The 19,405-nt window shown below is 44.8% G+C and overlaps 2 protein-coding genes across 2 annotated transcripts; both read left to right on the forward strand.

The window, feature by feature from the left end:
* Positions 1 to 620: 620 nt before the first annotated feature.
* EIF5A2 (eukaryotic translation initiation factor 5A2) lies at positions 621 to 6,034 on the forward strand. Its single transcript, XM_054386020.1, has 4 exons — positions 621 to 785; positions 2,586 to 2,690; positions 4,188 to 4,319; positions 4,984 to 6,034. Exons 1-4 carry the CDS (start codon positions 621 to 623, stop codon positions 5,041 to 5,043), a joined length of 462 nt encoding a protein of 153 aa, XP_054241995.1. The 3' UTR covers positions 5,044 to 6,034.
* Positions 6,035 to 9,525: 3,491 nt separating this feature from the next.
* On the forward strand, positions 9,526 to 12,909 carry RPL22L1 (ribosomal protein L22 like 1). Its single transcript, XM_054385995.1, has 4 exons — positions 9,526 to 9,541; positions 9,883 to 9,975; positions 10,362 to 10,483; positions 12,075 to 12,909. Exons 1-4 carry the CDS (start codon positions 9,533 to 9,535, stop codon positions 12,217 to 12,219), a joined length of 369 nt encoding a protein of 122 aa, XP_054241970.1. The 5' UTR covers positions 9,526 to 9,532; the 3' UTR covers positions 12,220 to 12,909.
* Positions 12,910 to 19,405: the final 6,496 nt, after the last annotated feature.

Raw genomic sequence — 19,405 nt, forward strand, 5'->3', positions numbered from 1 at the left:
GAAGCGCCCCCGGCACGTGGTCAAGCGGAGGGGCGGAGGGGGCGCGGAGGCCGGCCCCGCCCCGTCGGAGGCCGGCGGGGGGCGCGCGGGCCAATGAGCGCGGCGGGCGGCGGAAGCCGGGGGGCGGGGCCGGGCGGGGCGCGCTGCGCGCGCTCCCCGCCGCCCGCCGCCCCTTCCCGCCGGCCGCCGCAGTGGTCGGGCGCGTGTGCGCGGCGCCGAGTTCCGCCGTGCCCCCGCCCCGCCCGGCCCCGGCCAGCCCGGCCTCACTGACTCTCCTCGCCAGGTAAAAGGGGCCGCGGCCGCGCTCGGGGACGGTGCCCGCGGTTACTGCGCGGTGGGGCCGTGGCGCTGAGGAGACGGGGAAGTGGTGGGGGGGGAAGCGAGGCCGGGTGCTGCCGATACCGGGGAGGGGCGGGAGGCCCCGGCACGTGGCGGCGCCCCAGCCGCCGGGCACGTGTGTAGGAGCGAGGTGGGCTCGGCCCCAGGGCGCCGCCATCGCGCTGTCCTCATCGTGGGGAGGTGGTTGGGTGTCGTCGTCCCCCGCCATCCTTCTCTGGCCCTTCTCGCCGTGCCCGACGCTCTCATTTCTGTGCAGCCCCCGCCACCAGCCCCCCACCGCCATGGCCGACGAACTCGACTTCACCACGGGCGATGCCGGCGCCTCCTTCACGTACCCCATGCAGTGCTCGGCGCTGCGGAAGAACGGCTTCGTGGTGCTCAAGGGCCGCCCCTGCAAGATCGTGGAGATGTCCACCTCGAAGACGGGCAAGCACGGCCACGCCAAGGTGAGCGGCCCCGGGCAGGCTCTGCAAGCCCCGATCTGTTGCACGGCTCCGCAGTTGGTGCTTCTGCGGCTCCCGGCCCTCCCAGCAGCATCCCTGCTGCGTGGCTGGCCGGGAGGGAAGGGTGTAGCGTTTCATCTGGCACAGCGTTCTGTACCCAGCCGCTGCTTCCCTCGCAGCAGTCTCATGTGTCTCCGCTCCGAGGGTTTCCAGTAATGTAAAGCAGGAAGGTGTTCGGGACAGGGAGGTGTTTTTTGTTGGTTTTTTTTGTTGTTTTTTTTTCCCCAACTTGTTAAAAAGTTGTTAAACACTGACTGATAACAAACCTGTAGTGGGGACAGGGTAAGTTCTGGAAGGGGGGCTGATGAAATCACTAGGGCGTGGTTGGATTGTGCTCTTGCTACCCACCAGGGCACTCCTGTGCCTGCCTGTGCTACCAGACTTTCACTATCGCAGCGCTCAGTGCTTACTAGAAGTGCCTGTGTTGTTATGTAATCCAGAAGGGCTCAGCAGACAATCCGTACCTCTGTGGGCCTGCTCTGGCCCTGTTTTGCTGGCTTGTCTTGCTGCTTTTTTCCCTTTTTCAGCTCTGAGTGAGGAGTACCTTCCCCCTCCCGTGTCCCAGCAGAGACATTCTTAGGCTGCTGTCTGAAGCTGCAGGCCTGCTGCCTGAGCAGCTGGCTTATGCAGCTGTTCAGAGCTTGGAGCAAGGCTGGGCACTCCATTCATTCAACAGCACTTTGTGGGTATATTAGAGTTTAGAAGCAGATCTGTTACAAGCTGGAGCACCTCTCCTGTGAGGAAAAGCTGAGAATTTGGGTTATTCAGTTTGGAGAAGTCTTCAGGGAGACCTCTTCAGGGAGGCCTTTCAGTACTTAAAGGGGGCCTGTAAGAAAGATAGGGAGACACTTTGTTCTGTTGCAATGTACCCTGCTAAAAAGGGTGATGGTTTTAAACTACAAGAGGGGAGATTCAGACTAGATAGAAGAAAGACTTTTTTTTACAGTGGGTGATGAAACACTGGCCCAGGTTGACCAGAGAGGTGGTAGAAGTCCTGTCCCTAGAACCCAACCCAGGTCAGGTTGTTTGGGGCTCTGAGCAATCTGATCTAGTTGAAGATGTCCTTGTTCACTGCTGGACTAGATGACCTCTAAAGGTCCCTTCCAACCCAAAATGTTCTGTGATGAAGCATGGACTACTTGGAGAGTTCTTAAGTTTCTACAGCCTTATATGACATGCATAGGTAGGTAGAGTATTTAGGGTTTGTCAGAGCTATAACTAGCCCTTGCCAGTTTTTCCCTTTCTCTCCTCCCTTTTCTTATGGCTTGTTTTACTTGGACAGATCCAGTTTTTTAAATACTGAAACAGTTGTGATAGTGAAAAGACCTGACAAGAGCAGACTAGGAGCTGGTAATTTGAGTGATAGCTGCAGTGGACAGCTGCTGCTTGCCTAAAGGGAGGTGGGAGCTGCTTTCATCTCTGTGCATGACCACCTCTTCTTTTCCCCTTAGCCTTCATGTTGTCACCAACACTGTTGTGTTTCTCAGAACCATTAGGACTTGAAGTGAACGTTTTAAGCACTGCATGCTCACGCTTGCTGCTGTAAAACTACAGAAGGCTGTGGAAGTGGCTGGTCTTTGTTCTCATCTAGTAGCGTGCTATGAAGGGATGTGAGAGGCCTTCTTCTGGTGCTTGGGCTGCTTTCACACCTCAAGCATAGGATCTAGGCAGCAAAACCAATGGCAGTGACATCCTGCTTCTCTAGGATCAACAGTAACTGATGTTCTTTCTCTTCTCTTGTAGGTCCACTTGGTTGGTATTGATATCTTCACTGGTAAAAAATATGAAGATATTTGTCCTTCAACTCATAACATGGATGTTCCAAATATCAAGAGGAACGACTACCAGGTGAGTTACAGTCACTGTGTCCTCCTACACGTTAAGAGGCTTTATACTGCTGAAATACCACACGTAAACTCCTCATCCCAAACTTGCCTTTCAAATAATGAAGTGCAGTTGTCAGAATTAATGGAATTTGCCTGCCTGGACATGACATAGCTGAACTCACAGCGTTTACTGAGTTGTTAAAACCACCAGAGCTCACTGATGATGAGCTCCTCACTGTACTGACAGCCTCATCATACAGCAGCAGTCTTTAGAAATGACAGGTAAAAGACATCATTCAGAACCACATTTTTTTCTAGCTCATGTTGTAAGGTCATTTGTTTATTCTTTGTGATGCCGACATCCTACAGAATCTGGAGAGAAACACCCCTGCTGCAAGTTGTTACTAGTTAAAGGATAATAGAGGTCTCACTTGAAGTAAATTTGAATTTAAGCATATAATGTCATTTATAATTTCACCTTACATAGGATAGATGAAGCCACAAGACAGTCTTGCATCTGCTGCCAGTTCTAACTTGGTGCAGTGCTTTCTGTGTGGAAGCTGCCTTTAGTTCTCAAGCAGTGTTGGTGCTCATGAGCTGTGCTCTGAAATGCATGTATGGAGACTTCTGTAGTGCTATAAATCTCTTAAAAGCAGCACATTTCAGATTCTGTGCTGTAACATATCTGCTATCTTCCTATTTTCTTGGGTGTAGTTCCCAATGTGTTAGGACTGCACCTGGACAGGAACTGATCCATCCACCTTAGTTGGAAAGCTGCAGTTGATTGACAAAGCCTGAGTTCAGAGGGTCAGCAACTCTTCAGGACAGCTGATGCTGTTTGAATTCAGTGTGACTACGCTGTCTTAGGGCTCAGACTTTCCAAGAGATGATTAATGTTATTTTGATAGTCTTGTGTTCTGGAGTCCTTGTTGCTTCTGAAGTTCCTGCCGTTTATCAGACTTGTTAGGGCTATATTTTGAGTTTAATGTTATGTGTTCCAAGTTCCCTGCCCTGCTCTGTCAAAGTAACTGTTCCCGTTAGTTCAGGCTTTCAGTTAGGCTGACAACAGTATTATAAAAGTGGTCCAGACCTTGGTGGATGTGGCTAATTTATTCATTAGCCTTTAATGCTAGTATCTCACTGTACAGATGTAACTATAGAAGTGTACAGTTCAACCACTGTGTACTATATAAAAGCAATGCTGTTCAGTCAACGCCATTCCAGTTACTGTTTCTAGTTCAAAGATGTAAAAAGCTGAACCAGTGAAGTGGAAGCAGTGAGTACCTTTTCTAAATCACAAGGATGGGTTTGTGGGAATTAATCATGAGGGTTCTGGTAGCTTTTCTTCTTGCTACAATTGCCTCAACTCTCAGCCCTTTCCACTGTTCTTAACTGCTACAAACACAGTACTAAAGAATTCATGTGACAGGTAGAGTTCACTGCTTTCTGCTTACCTTCAGCTACTGCCTGCTAGTGACTCCTTATGTTAAACTTGCTAAAAGTGAACCTCTCTTCACAGCTGATAGGTATTCAGGATGGATATCTCTCCCTGCTGACAGAAAGTGGTGAAGTTCGTGAGGATCTAAAGTTGCCAGAAGGGGATCTTGGCAAAGAAATAGAAGTAAAATTCAATGCCAATGAAGATGTGCAGGTAATCGCAAGCACAGACAAGAAGAGTTTTGGTTAATTCTGCTTGATTGTACAATGAAGGAGTCTTATTCTGATAGTGACCATTTACATCTCTCTATGAAGAGAGGGTAAGAAGCATATGGGAATTGGTCCTTTGACATGTAGAAAGACTTCTGTACTGGAACAATCAATATGGCACTAAAACTTAGCCCAGCTGACAGTAAGGTGATAGGGATGTCTCCATGTCTAGATAAATCCTATCGGTGTTGTCTGCAAAGCATGGAGTGGAGCTTCCAGGCTTCCTTCACAAGGATCAAGCGTAGAGCTCTGTGATGCAGCCTGAGCAGTCTGATCTGCTGTGTTAGCAAACCCGTCTGCAGGTAGCTCTGCAGACTGCAGTCTGTACTGGGCCACACCAGTTGCTAATGTGGCTCTACTGCAGCAGCTTGTTCCATCTTCCTTTGCTGTATGTACCTCAGGCTGCCAGCCAAGGTGATGTGGTGAAGAGCAAATTGATGGGAAGGGTAGATACTGTGGGAATTCTAATGACTGCATTTTGCCAACTTGACCTTCCTCTTTCCCTCCCAAGAGAGATGGGGTAGAGAGTAAAATGTGAAGGTCTATAACTTCTAGGAGTGTTTCCTCTGGCATGGGGCTGGAGCTCACCTGTCTGCCTTCTCTTCCAGATATCTGTCATAAGTGCAATGAATGAAGAATGTGCTGTAGCCATAAAGCCTTGCAAGTAAAGAGGATCACCAGGCTCGGGCAGCTGCTCAGGTCTGGACAAACCACAGATCTATAAATTTGGTTCTTATTGTCACCAAAGCTCTGGCCTTCACAAGCAACCTCATTTCTTTTTTGAATTGTTAAAAAGCAGTGCTGGATTCTGGATTAATGTTGCAGGCTAACTGGCAGTTTTCAAAATCACTGAGATTTTAATTCCTTAATTGTAACTATTTTAACATTCCTGTGGGTTTCAGCTATGGATCTGAGAAACCAATCAGGTGTTACTAGTGGATATATTTTTATTTGCTTGAGCAAAACAGTGTTTGTCTGTATGAACAGACAAAATACAGTATTCAGGGGCTTTTAGATAAGCTGGTAGATATCTAGGGTTATAAAGTGACCTAGAGCACAAATAGTATTTTTCTTGACATGTTTAGGTAGAACTGACAATAAAAGTAGCTTCTTTTTTTTGTTTTGTTTTGTTTGGGTTTCTTTGTTTGTTTGTTGGTTGGTTGGTTTGGTTTGGTTTTTTAAAGCTTAAGTATTTTGTGGATTGGGACTCTTGCAGAACTGTAGGTGCCAATCACAACTTTTAGACCAAGAAACTCAAGTGATCAAAAACGCCAGCTGGCTTGACCAAGCCCCAGTGGCCATGTGCAACTTAACTGTATTACCTCTGTATTCTTCTTTGCCAACTTGTTGGCTTATTGTAATGATAAAATGGTGTCAAAGCCTACCTGTGGTTTAGGCAGGCTGTTGGAATATTGGGTAGGTAAGACATAGATAGGTCAGGGGGACACAAAGGTGAGAATGGATGTTAAAGCTATAGACTTTCACTCGAGGCCTTTGTCAGACTTGAAAAATAAAATAGAAAAATGCAGTTCAATTGCTTTCCTTTATTGTATTTATCTTAAACTATAAAAGGGTGACAAACTCCATGGGAATAATCTGTTGCAGTGCTTCCAGCTTTAGGTTTTAATCTTCAGGTTCAGACCATACTTTTGTAGCACAGGAACCACATGGGTTTGTTTGTTTGTTTTTTTTTTTTTCTTCACAAAGTGGGACAAACTGTAGCATTGAGCCTAAATTAGATGCATGCCATTCTTTTTAAACCAATAAAACTATTGTATATCTTCAACGTGTAGACTTGACAGCCAATACCGAACGCCCGTGGCTTAACTATAAAAGTAAATAAACTGCTACATAGTTCCAAAAGCCCCTCTGCAGGGGAGTTCTGACTCACTGAAACACGCATGCATGCCTCTATTTAGTAGCTTAACAGGCAAACACAAGGCTTCACAGCAATAGTTAGGGAAGGATAACCAGCCTGCTCCTGTTTAAGGCATTCAGCTTGAATTCTGAGACTTCGTGACTCTTCGTGAGTGGGAAGCTTCCTCAATCCGTGGCTCAGACCTCTATTCACAGTTGATAAATCGTTTCATGAACTTGCCTTAAGCTTCAGTGGCTGTTAGCTAATGGAGGACAACTCATAAACACCTGGCATGCTGCCCTGGACAGCACGCACAACTCACACTCTGTTGGCAGCGAGAGTCAGGCTGCTGTTAACTGCTTAAAATGTTTGCAGCTTAGTAGGAAGTACTCTCTAATTCCCAAAGGGCTCATGGCAAAACTGCCCTTCTGCATACTGCAGCAGGGCTTAGCAGATCTTGGAGGTCTAATCAAGATGGCAAAACCATGCATATTCCGCAGACGTCCCATGACAGGGAGAGCAGTACAGTGAAGGTAAAGACAGCAATAAACATACTCTGGTAATAAAGCACAGTTACCTGAGACACCTGGCAGGGGTAGGATACTGCCACATGCTCTTGCTGAGCACAATACACATCACAGGTGAACTCTGTAAATAGCACCTTGACTGAAATGGCAAAACTGCTTTTCAAAGCAAGGCTGTAGATGCAGAGAGACTGAAACGTGTTCAGAACAGTGTTGAAAGTGCATGCTGAATAGTTCAAGCTAGCCTGCACTATACTCCTTTCCACCTCTCCATTGAACTGGTAGAGCTGGAAGACAGGTTTTGGTGGCTTGGGAGGTGACTGTGAAACCATTGATGATGATCTTGACATCAAGTTGAGCTGTGTGATGTCAGATGGGAAGTCATAGGTTGCTATGTCAAACTAATGCAAGTCCTAATGCTATCAGTGCATTATGAATACTTCTAATATGCTTGAAAACTACAAGACTGGGATTTGTCCTTCTAGTAGTGCTTTTCTCTACTTTCAGGTGCCTGTCTGTCCTCTAAAACCTTGTTGGACGACAGGTATTTGATTCCTCTGGCCCACAATCCAAGCATTTACTTAGACTGTAAGCTGCCTGGGACAAGGGCTGTTTTTTTGTCCTGTTCCTGCAAGTGGGGTCCTGGTCTGACTGGAGTTTTCAGGTACTACAGCAATCTAACAGATAGAGGTTTTATGACCTCCAGTTTGCTGGAAGAGCCCTCATTGGGACATAACATGTCCTTTTATTGTAACCTTCAGTTCTGCAAGATTTAAATGACTAAGTACTTCATTATAGGTTTTGTTCTTCTATACTTAGCTGTCTTTTGTGAAGCACTTCTAATGCTGTGGAAGTGCAGAGCATTGGCTCGTCATGCATGAAGTTTCCCATAGTAATACATAAAGCATGAGTCTTAAGCATAATCTCCTAGTTTCAGTAAGGTTAAAAGTTGCTTCTACAATAGAACATGTATTTGAGGCATTTCTTTTCAAAGTAAGATGTTTCAGTTTACTGTCAGAATCGTTTGCAACAAACTTTGTGATCAATAGTCCATGTAGATGTGTATTTTTAAGATCCCTAACCAAACGCTTAGGGGAAATTCTCCTTACATGGCTTTACTTTAAATGAAATTTTAACCAGTGTACTTGTTCTATAGTCTTGTCTTAACACTTAAACTGTGTCAAAACCTGAAAACTATAAACTTCTAATAGCTGATGGCGATTGCTTAGCGTAAAGGCTGTGAAAATGAGGTGAAGAAAAGTATTTCCACTCCAAACAATGCATGTTATTATGGCTCAAATTCATTGAGTTTCTCTTACTACTTCAGAGCATTGGAAAGACTGCAGTGTTTCCTGCCTCAAGCGTTGGCAAATAATACTTACAAGATTTCAATAGATCCTCCTATAATTTTTGCTTATAATGGTGGTTTTTCAACTAGGCTCTTGCTAGTTGAGCCGTGTTCTCAGGGCTGTTTTTTTTAAGAAGCTAGCTGACTTTCATTGTTTTAACCTAACTGCTTTCAAGCCTCTTGCAGGTTTTTCTAATCCACGATGTACCCAAAAATGGTGCACAGATTGTAGTTTAACAATACAGGTAATTTTACATCATCTGTAAAGAAGTCAAATGCGTTGACAGCTCAAACTCTTATGGTTACTGCAGGTCAGTCTCACAGAATTCAAAATTCAATAAACCCTACTTTTTTTTTTTTTTTTCCCTTCCCCCTCACACCCCCCCTTTTTTTTTTGAGTAATTTAGAATGTAGTTTGTTACAGTAGAATTAAACTTCAGAGGGGAAAAAAAAAAAAGACCTTCTTAAGGATATTTTAAGTATCTTGCTTATACACTAAGAATGTTTTGAAGGCATAGATCCTGGAGTTGTGGTTGTGGGAGTGGGGGGGAGCGTTCAGCATGGTACGCCAAGATGGTCAGAAGTCTCTCCAGCATCTGTGGTCTGGCTCTATGGTATTTGGCATCAGAGAGTAACTTGTGAACTGAAAACAAAATGTTAACTGTGTGTTGCTGTATCGCAGAAAACTCCTATGTCATGTGCTGTATATTGTAAGCATAATTGTTATTCGGTGCAGCTTTCAAAATGGGGGTGGGGGGGGTGAAGAAAAGTGATGGAAATGTCTCCTTTTACTGATAATATCAAAAACTAAACCCTGTCCATTATATGAACCAGGAACCATGGTCCTTGTGGAAGCTGTATTTTCAACACCACACAATGATTGGGGGGAAGGGAGGATTATGTGTTATTTTGCCTCAGAAATAATAAAGATGTCAGTGCTTTGGGGAGCTGGGTGCTGGTTATGATTACAGGGACTGTGGGAGAGTGTTTAATGCTTTGGTGACGCTGAATGGATCTGTGAGCTCCAGCTCCGACTTTTTGGTTGCTGTGAGGACAGCCTGTTGCCCAGGCAGTTCGTTCCCCCTGCTGTTAGCCAGCACCCTCAGCTTCCCGGAGGAGAAACACGTCACCGCCAGAGCGGCGCGGCCTATGATTTGTACGAGAAACGCTTGCGTTCCTGTCCAACAGAAATAAATAAAACTAAATAAAAGGTGACTCGTTCATGCTAAAGCCGTCTGTAGCTTATTTGTGCCTCTGGGAAAACATGGCGGCAGGAGGGGCAAGCGTCTCCCAGCGTGCCCTTGGTCACGCAGCGGCGTTTACCTGCCTCCCACGTCTGCGTGGTGGCGTCACCACGTCGCAGCCCGGCTATAAAAGCGTGGCCTAGCCTACCCTTCTTCCTTTTCCGTGTGTGCTGGGCGGGCAGGATGGCTCCGGTGAGTGCGCGGAGGGCACCGGGCCGGGGCTGCTTTAGTCCCTCTGAGGGACTATATCTGGTGGCCGTGGGGTGGTCAGGGCGCGGTGAGGTCGGGGCTGGGAGAGTGGACGGCTTTCTCGCCCCGAGACGGTCTCGAGTGGGTGGCGGCTGGCAGGAGCCAGGCCTGGGCCGGGGCGAAGCGGCTGCAGTGAGCCCCGCTCTCCAGGTGGGGTCGGCATGGGCCGGCCACACATATCCGCGGTGGTCCTCTCTGCCCTATATCATCCCCCCGCTTCCCTCTCAGAAAAGGTTTTCTGGTGTGGGTGGTTGTTGTTAATTTGGGGGTTTTTGGTGTTTTAGCAAAAGGATAGAAAATCCAAAAAGTCGACCTGGAAGTTCTGCCTTGACTTGACTCATCCTGTTGAAGATGGAATCTTTGATTCTGGGAATTTTGTAAGTCATGGTTTTGCTCGTACTTGTAGTATATAATGTAATAGAAACCTTGGTGCAGAAGGATAACAGTTACCGCTGAAAAGTTACATTGGAAATTAGTGAAATCAACAGCTTTTTTAAACTACCAGCACTTTAGAAAACTTCTTGGCTTTAGAAGGTTTCTAGACCTGGTGGTTCATACCTGTCTATGAATAGAACTGTTTTAAATTGCATTTAAGTTTGAACTTTTTAATCACTGTAAAATCTTTCTGCATTATAAATTCTTGCTGTCGGGACACGAGTAAAACGTGATTTTTTTTTAATATTGCTCTATGGCTAGGGTCCCTTCCCTAGTTCATACCTAGGGTGCCCTTCCCTAGTGTTCTACTTCTTGAATGTTGAAACAGGAACAGTTCCTAAAGGAAAAGGTTAAGGTCAATGGAAAAACTGGAAACTTGGGCAACACCGTTCACATCGAACGTCTGAAGAACAAGATCACGGTGACATCTGAGAAGCAGTTTTCTAAAAGGTTGGCAAAGGTTCATGTTGTTGTATTTGTGATAGTGGATTTTTGAGCAGTGCTGTGTTGAACATGATGCACCTCTGATAGGTATAGAGAAGGTGTCCACTCTCTAATCTTCATAGCTCTAGTAAATATTAGTGAAGGATGGAATTTAAACATTTATGATACTGCTTTTTAAAACTTGAGGCTTGCTTGCAAATTAATACTCCTTCTAAGGTAGGTGTAGTAATAGATGCTTTATATAGATTGTTAGACCTGTAATAAGGAAAGAGGCTTTTAGAAGCCATTCTGAATTTGTGTCATGGGGAGAGGCTGTTTTGTTACTTAACTGGTTGTATTAAAATGTTGTTGCAAAAGAACCCCATGAGTCAGACAAAGCCTTAAACTGCTTAGTGTGTCAGGGTCTGCTGCAGGTGAGGTGCTGGTTAGAGGTACAGTTCCTCCCCTGTGTCTCCATATTTGTTTGTTGGTACAGATATACCAGTTAGACCAAGTTTTAGAGCTACTTCTCAGTGCCTTTTGAGTTACTGACACTGTCTTATGCTATTGGTTAGAGAAGGCCTTGAGCAACCTGGTCTAGTGGAAAGTGTCCCTGCCCATGGCAGGGAGGTTGGTACTAGATGATCTTTAAGAGGACACAGTCTCAAGCTGCACCAGGGGAGGTTTAGGCTCGAGGGGAGGAGAAAGTTCTTCACTTGAGAGTTGTTAGACATTGGAATGTGCTGCCCAGGGAGGTGGTGGAGTCACCATCCCTGGAGGCCTTCAGGAGGGGATTGGACGTAGCACTTGGTGACATGGTTTAGTGGTCAGAAGGTCTTGGGTGACAGGTTGGACTTTGATGATCCTTAAGGTCTTTTCCAACCTTACTGATTCTGTGACCCAAACCACTCTATGATTCTATGATTGTTGTCGTTAACCCCAGCCAGCAACAAAGCACTGTGCAGCAGCTCATGGGTTAAGAATAGTTGAGTAATTGAAATGAAGATACCATAATAAAAAGAAAAATAATACTCATAATGAAAAGGAAGATAACAGAGATAAAACTAAGGAAAGACAAGAAAGATGCAGTGCAGTTGCTCACTATATGCTGACCAAGTCTCTGAGCAGCGATCTGCTCTTCCCAGCCAGTTTATATACTGGGCACAACTGGCCATCATATGGTATGGAATAGTCCTTTGGCTAGTTTGGGTCAGGTGTCCTGCCTGTGTCCCCTCAAAGTTTCTTGTGCACCTCCTTGCTGGTGGAGCATAGGAAACTGAAAATTCCTTACCTTAGGATAAGTGCTACTTAGCAACAACTGAAACATCAGTGTCACCAGCATTATTGTCACACTCAATCCAAACCACAGCACTGTACCACCTGCTAGTTAGAAATGTAACTCTATCCCAGGCAAAACCAGGGCAATAGTCAAAGAACATGAAATAACATCTAGAATAAAAAAACACACCAACTTTTATTTTTCTGCTACCTGTGATAACTTTTTATTTCTGGATATAATGGTTGTGTTGGCCTGCCAGAGCCGTGTCTTGGGTGGAGCACAGGCAGCAGTGAGGATTGTTAAGTGAGAAGGTTCTAAGGTATAATTACTGTGTTTAAGGTACCTGAAATACCTCACAAAGAAGTACCTGAAGAAGAACAACCTGCGTGACTGGCTCCGTGTCGTCGCGTCCGACAAGGAGACCTATGAGCTGCGCTACTTCCAGATCAGCCAAGATGAAGAAGGATCAGAGTCTGAGGAGTAACTGAAGCGTAGCTTTATGCTCCACACAGCGTACAAAAGACTAGAACATCTATTTATAACACCACTTAACTTATTGGAGAATAAAGACTTTGTACCCTGTTTGACAGAGCATGGTTAGTTCTCTAGCCTTTTCCTTAAATTCTGATTAAAAAACCAGCATGGGGAATCGTTTGATTGGCAGCTTTCCTCCTTCTGCTAGGAATCAGAGCTGTGCAATGTGGCATCCAAGCAGAAAAAGAACCAAGCCCTTCACCCAGTACAAATGTGATGGTTACATCACTGTTAAATCATAGCACAGGATGTTAGGGGTTGGAAGGGACCTCTGGAGATCTTTGAATCCAACCCCCCTGCCAGAGCAGGAGCACATAAAATATGGTACAAATAAAATACTGGTACAAATGAGCTTTTTATGATTAAAAGTACTGGCTCCCTCTGCTGATTTCTGTGAAGCTAATGACACAATGTTTAATACAAGTTGAATTAACTTCTTTAGTTAACAAGCAGGGTTGTAAATTTTGAAAGAAATATTCATGCGATTTATCTAAATTGTGAATTGTTTGCAGTGTTCCTCTCTATAACCACAAGTCAAGTATAGTAAGTAAAGGTTTATATTAAGATAGGAAGAGGAGATTAATTTCATTGCCAGCATCTAAGCTAAAACAACTTGAAGGAAGCTGTGAGACGTGGCAATGTTGACAGTGGCTGAATCCCATTAAATCCATCATGTTTATACTTTTATGATGGTTTATTTTATGGTTTTTGTTTTGATTTCTGGGGTTATTTCTTTAATACAAGTGTTTATTTGGTGTAAGTGGCAGGTTCTTCCTTGAAGCATGGAAGCACAAGGTACTCTAGATCCTATAAAGTGGTTTTGTTTATGTTGCAATACCAAGAGAAATTTTGATTAGCTTTCCCTGTGAAAAAGTGGTCTTAGTGAGCTTGCAGTTGCTATTGCACACATAAGCATTTTAATAGTGAGTTGTGTCAGGCTCATGGTGTGCTCTGCATGTGATTAATTAGAATTTACTCTTGAGTTCCACTGAACAAATCCAGTTCAGACTGAAGTATGCCTACTAAATTGTTTAATTTCCTGATGATTTCTTCTTGTATTACTCTATCAGCATTGTTTTTACTGGCAAACCCCTAAGACAGGCTATTTAGGGAGTTGTCAAAACATCAAGCAACACTAAACAGTTGCATGACACCCACTTGTGCTGCCTAAATCTAAATGAAAAGCATAAGAAGGGGTGAGGAACATTGTCAGCAGCCCTCAGATCTCGTTTATCATTTTTTCACTGTGCAGCTGTTCCTGAAGTATGGCCTGGGGAGATGAGATGAAGCAGCAGTGGAGTAACAGCTACTTGTGTAATCTTTGTCCTGTGATTTGTTTCATTTTGCTCTTTCAGAGCTAAGCAAAGAAAAGGAGCAGCTTGTGTTAAGTGGCTGCAAGGCTGAGGATTCTTTCCTAGCTTGTGTATGTTGAGCTTCAGATGCTTCTGTGGAAGTAATTTAAAACACCAGAAGTTCTGCTCCCTGACCTAAGGTAATGCCAGATGGAATTACAATGCTGCCTGGAATTTCCTATTTGAGGGAAAAAAAAAAAAAGGGCAGTTTTGAAGCAAGATTTAAAGGTTCTTCCTTTAAATGTTTAAATGCTCTCCCTTTCTGGGAGATCTAAGAGATTGCTGATGCTTTAAAACATTGGTTGCAATAGTTAATACTGTGTAGAACAAGCAATACTATTTTTCACAGTACAGCTGCAAATACTTGAAAACCTGTGGTCTATTTTCATTGCTGCACTACCTTAAACAAAGGGCACAACTAAGAGTTATATTTCAAAGGCATCCCCACCTGTGTTTGCAGAGTTGTGCTTTTCTGTGACAGTGTATCCTTTGCACCAGACTGACACAACAAAACTGTTCTGATTAGATAGATCAGACACAAACACAGTCAGCTAACAGGATCGTGCTGCTTTGTTATCTTTAAAGCAGGCTGGCAGCTACTTGTGTGGTTGTACAGCCTAGCAGATACAGATTGTCATTAGGCAAAAGATGGGGAAACAAGGCCTGGGATTTCAAGCAAAGCAACTTATTTCATAGCTGGGTTTAGAGGAAAAGTGCCAAAGTGCTGGTGTGAGATGAGAGCTTCTCTGCACTGAGTATGGAGTCTAGGCATTCCTTCCCCCAATGCTTGAAAACGTGGTGAGCTTACAAAAACCAAGGCTTCCTTTTTTTTTTTTACCCTGATAGCTATGATAAGTGTGGATCTAGAGTGCTTAATCAATTTAGGATTTTTTTTTCTTCCTGTTTAGCTAGCAGCCAGCCATGTTGGTTTTATCCCTGCCCAGGCTCTGCTGGCTGTACCCAGAGCCTCCTGTCCAGCTCTTTCCAGCATGCTGCCTGTTACAGCTTGTGCAGTTGGGAGCTTTATGGGATCAGTCAAGGTGTATATATGTCTGTTACACAAAGAGGGGGGGAGTTAAATCTAAATAGAGTGTGAACAAATGTTGATTGGTAAAGTTTCATGAAGAAAATAGCTGAAATACACAGCTGAGAAGCCAACCTCAGAGAAAGCAGCAGAAAAAGGGTAAGTCATAACTTCATGTATTTCACAGCTGAAGAGGGCAGCTGTAATGCAGGGGGTAGGCAGGCAACATTAGGCATTGTTCACATAAGGTAATTAATGCAAATTATCCAGATTAGAATTGAAGTGAGCTTTTTAAAAGCCAGAGGTCAGCATTTCTCTGATCTTTGTTGGGGTCTAACTCACTGAGATGGCAGCTCTGCTGCTCTGGAGGCTGCCAGGTACCTCCATCAGGGGACCTGGTGTACCAGGTGTTTTTTTTCCAACTAGACTCTGCTGTAAAATGAACAAATCTGATTATCTTTGTTTGGAAAGTTAAAAGACCCTGGAACAGCTTTGAAATGGACAGGACTAACTGTTGGAATTTTCCATATTTAGTGCTGGATAGGAGCCCAGAAAATCCCTGTTTGAGGGGAGAACAATCTGAGAGCTGCATCAGCCAGGCAGGAAGCTGCTGGGGAAAACAATGTACCCACAGCATGTCAGCTTCACAGGTGACCAGGGCTGCTGCCACCTTCAGTCCTTGTGGCTCTTCAGTAAGGCACTCAGGTTTCATAATGATACCCAGGGTGCTTTAGGATTTCCAGAAGCATTAAGCATAAAATCCATCACTTTGCCTCCACCTAGCCAAGACCCCTGATTCATCAAGCCGTAAGTTTGATTTGGAAGGAGGATTTATCTTTGCAAAGCACCAATTGTACTGGGCCAGGGCCAACACCTTTGAGCTCAGGAGAGCAGCAGCACCATTTAATGTGACCAACAGACACTCTGATATCTGCACAGATATTCTCCCCCCTTTCATTTCTGAACAGATGTTTCTCCCCTGCATGTCTCCAAAAAAAAAAAAAAAAGGCTTTGCTGCTGTCTTCCAAATCAGTTTCTGAAAGGCCTCCTACACATGGAAAATTTCAATGTCTGACAAATAAAAAAAGAAACAGATTTCTAAGCACAAGAGCTCCGTGGCTGTTGCCAGAGCAGCAGTCACAGCACTGTGTAGACAATTTATGTGTGAGCATACAGAGATACCATTGTTCTGCACCATCACTCTCTATCGCCTCTGCTGCAGCAAAAACTGAATTCCATTAGAAAAAGAGTAGCAAAGCCTACAATATTTCACCAATGGTAAGCACCAAGTCTAAATGTCCTTGTGTCTCTGTCTGCTTGCTCCCCCTTCAGAAGAGAAGCTTTATCATCTACTCAAAATGAGTAAGATCAGAATTAAAAAGAGGTGAATACTAGCAGGAAATACCTGAAAAATGTGTCAGAATTACTAATGCATACAGCAGAGCCAGGATGTGGCAAGTATTAGAGACACAAACTCAACATACTCATGTAACATCAGCACACAGTAATCAGAACCAGAGAGGCTCATGGAAAAATAAATACTACTCAATAAATGGCTTCAATGTACCCAACAGCAGGAAATGAGCTTCAGCAGTGGGATTGAGCTGATTACACCAAACACAGACAAAAATAAGGGACAACTGTTGCTGCATTTTAAAGGTAAGGATGGGGAAAAAAAAAAAAAAAAAAACCAAACACAAACTTCTTATTGGGCAGATCAGAAGGGACCTCCTCATTCTGCCCATGCTGTGATGCCCCACTGGGTTGCCACCTTACCCCATCCCTGACATCCCATCCCCAGCATGTCAGCACACCACCACCAGGTCAAAAAGTGCTTGGAGTGCATGGAGGTGAGTGGTAGTCCTGCTAAAGCTGGGCATGATGCCTTACCTCCCACAGTGAGAGTGATGTGTGCAGCGAGGTGAGCATCCATTGCCTTTGAGACCTTCTTCACCTTCCCACTGTTCTTGTTACTGGCTACCTCAGGTGGCCTGGTGGAATGCCCTAGAGTGGCACTGTATGAGCACCAGCCTCAGGGCCAGCACAGGGCTGCAAGGCTCAGCAGGGACTGGTATAAACACCAGCACATTTCAGCTCTAAATCCACTGGCCCTGTCCAGCTGCCAGCCTCTGGCTTGCTGCCCATCTGTCCTGCAGACACAGGAATACCCAAATTCCTGCAGCACAAACATTTCTGGTAGGATGCTGGGATAAAAGCCACTTGCTGGGATAAAAACCTCGGTGGCTGCTATTTGAGCCCTAACTCCTGCTAAAGCTGCTGCTTGAGGGACCTGCTGTTGCAGAACACAAACCATAGGGGGGAGGAGTGGCCCAGGGATAAGTGGCCAAGCATTGAAACATGCCCCAGACACTCTTTCAGCTGGATCTTAGGAAGCTCTTCCAGAGGCAGCTGGGGGAGCAGGGAGTGTTGTTTGCAAGAGGAGTGTTTCTGTGCCCTTAGCAGCTTTTTGCATCTGAATCTCCTTGTTCTGGGCTGGGGGGGAAGGGAGGCTGATGAACTCACAAAGTATCAGAGCCACCAGCTGGGAAGGATTTTATCATTGCTGTCCATCCATGCTGGATTTAAACAAGCAATTAAGAGAGAAATGCTTTGATATTCTGTTAAAAAGGAAAGAAAAATCTTTTAGTTAAGTAGTTTAATGTGGCAAGACAGTTCTAACATCCCACCCCCACAAAAGCAAATATTAAGCATAATTTAAGTCTGTTGTGTTGTAATGTTCTTGGCCATCAGGATAGAGGCTTGGTTGGGATTTTAAACTGGAATTAGGGTTTGGTTGTTTTTTTTCCAGCAGCCCATTGTCCACACAGTGGCATCACCAATCCCTATGTGGGATGCTTTGAGCCCAGCCTCTGTGTGCCAAAGCCAACAGCAGCAGCAGCATCTTCTCAATCGCTGGCACATGGGGCAGGGAGAGAAGAAACACAGCAGTGAAGAATAAACACAGCAAGGTGCACAAGCAGCAGAAAACTGAAAGGCAGATGGCTAAAATGCTTTGGTTTGATCCTGAAGGGCAAGCTACTCCTCAGGCAGGACAGATAAAGGTGTGTTCAGCTACCCCTGTTCCTACCTTGGTAACAGACTCCAGCAAAACTGCATTCATCAGGCCTCCTACTTCCAGCTCACGGAGAAAATATTTGCACTGTTGAAAGATAACAGCCCTGAGATAGGGGCAGTTCTGCTGACAAAGCAGGCTGGGAGTTATAAAGCTTCCACATTTCTTCCCAGCAGCTGTTCAGGGTTTTTTCTCCTGCCCCAGCCTGGATGCTGAGACAGCTGTCATGGGCATAGTATGGGGCTGGCAGAAATAACTTGCATATTCTGTGGGTGGCTATCAAAGGGGAAGAGAAAGGGAATAAGGGAGAGAGACTTATGGATTGAAAAAAAAAAAACCCAAACAAAAAACAGCTTTCATGAAAATAACAATTAAAATGTAATAATAGTAAAACAAATAATTAAAATGGCAAAATATATGCAAAACGAATCTCAAACCCAACCCTCTGATGGCAATGACATCACCATCATCACTGATGCTGTAGGCAGGTACTGGGAAGTCCCAGACTGGACTTACCAGCAGAGGGAACTGGATTCAGGAACACACAAGTCAGGATCAAAGGCAGAACAGAGTCCTCCTCGGACACCAGACATTGAAGAAGAGGCTTGACCTTGGTGATCCTTCAGCGTTACCCTGAAGATGATATAGAGGGAATGGAATCCCTTGTTGATCAGGTTAGAGCCACCTGTCCTGTCCACTCCTCCCCTCAGGTGTGCCTTTTTAATTTATGGCCTTTTTTATTTACAGCACCTCAGTGTGGTGCACAAGGTGTGCACAGGAGCAAGTCTAAGCCTTTCTGCACCCCTCAGCAGGAACTCTCCCCACCAGCATTCTCACTGCTAGAAGCAGTCCCTGGCTGTGCCAACCTGCCCTGATCTGCAGAAAATGCCCTCATTGAGGAGAGACTGAGCTGGAAAGTCAAATCATTGACCAGAATTAGTCTAGTCTAGCTCAAACCAGGACACAATCATGTACATTTATCATATCATATCATATCATATCATGTCATGTCATATCCTAGCTTACAATAATATATAACACCATATAACATAACATAATATAATAATATATAACACAATTTAATATAACAAACACAATTTAATATAACACAATTTAGTATAATAATATATATTGAAATACATGAATAAAAATTTATATTTATCTATATATATAAAAAATATATAACTGAAAAAAAAAAACCACCAAACCCAACTCTCTGGATGTATATGTATAATCCCCAGGGGAAGTGCCTCTCAGGGGACAGGGCTGACACAGTGGGGTGCAGACACCACTGCATCACATCCCCAGCTTGCAATGAGCACCAAGCCACTGTCACTCCACAATGACAATTTGCAGCCATAGAGCTAAAGCCATCTGTTTGATGGCAAGCCTGAGCACCACAGCTTGGGGCTGGGGTGAGCTATATGGCACTGAGAAGTCAGTGAGGAGAGGAAATCTGCTTTTTCTCAGTGACTTCTGACCTTCAAACTCAGCCTGGGTAGCCCTGGAGGGCTCTTTTCCTCTCCCCTCCAAGCACAGTAAAGAGGTACAAAGCAACCAGTGTTTTTGCAGGTGCAGGATAATCTGCTGGGAGAGCAAACTGCAGAGATCGTGCTATAAGGCTGCTACTTCTCTGCTCACCTTTGACAAGGAGCCTGTTTCCCACATCCACCCAGTGAGCAAAAAA

Source organism: Indicator indicator, chromosome 13 (assembly GCF_027791375.1).
Source record: "Indicator indicator isolate 239-I01 chromosome 13, UM_Iind_1.1, whole genome shotgun sequence".
In the NCBI taxonomy this organism is placed as follows: Eukaryota; Metazoa; Chordata; class Aves; order Piciformes; family Indicatoridae; genus Indicator; species Indicator indicator.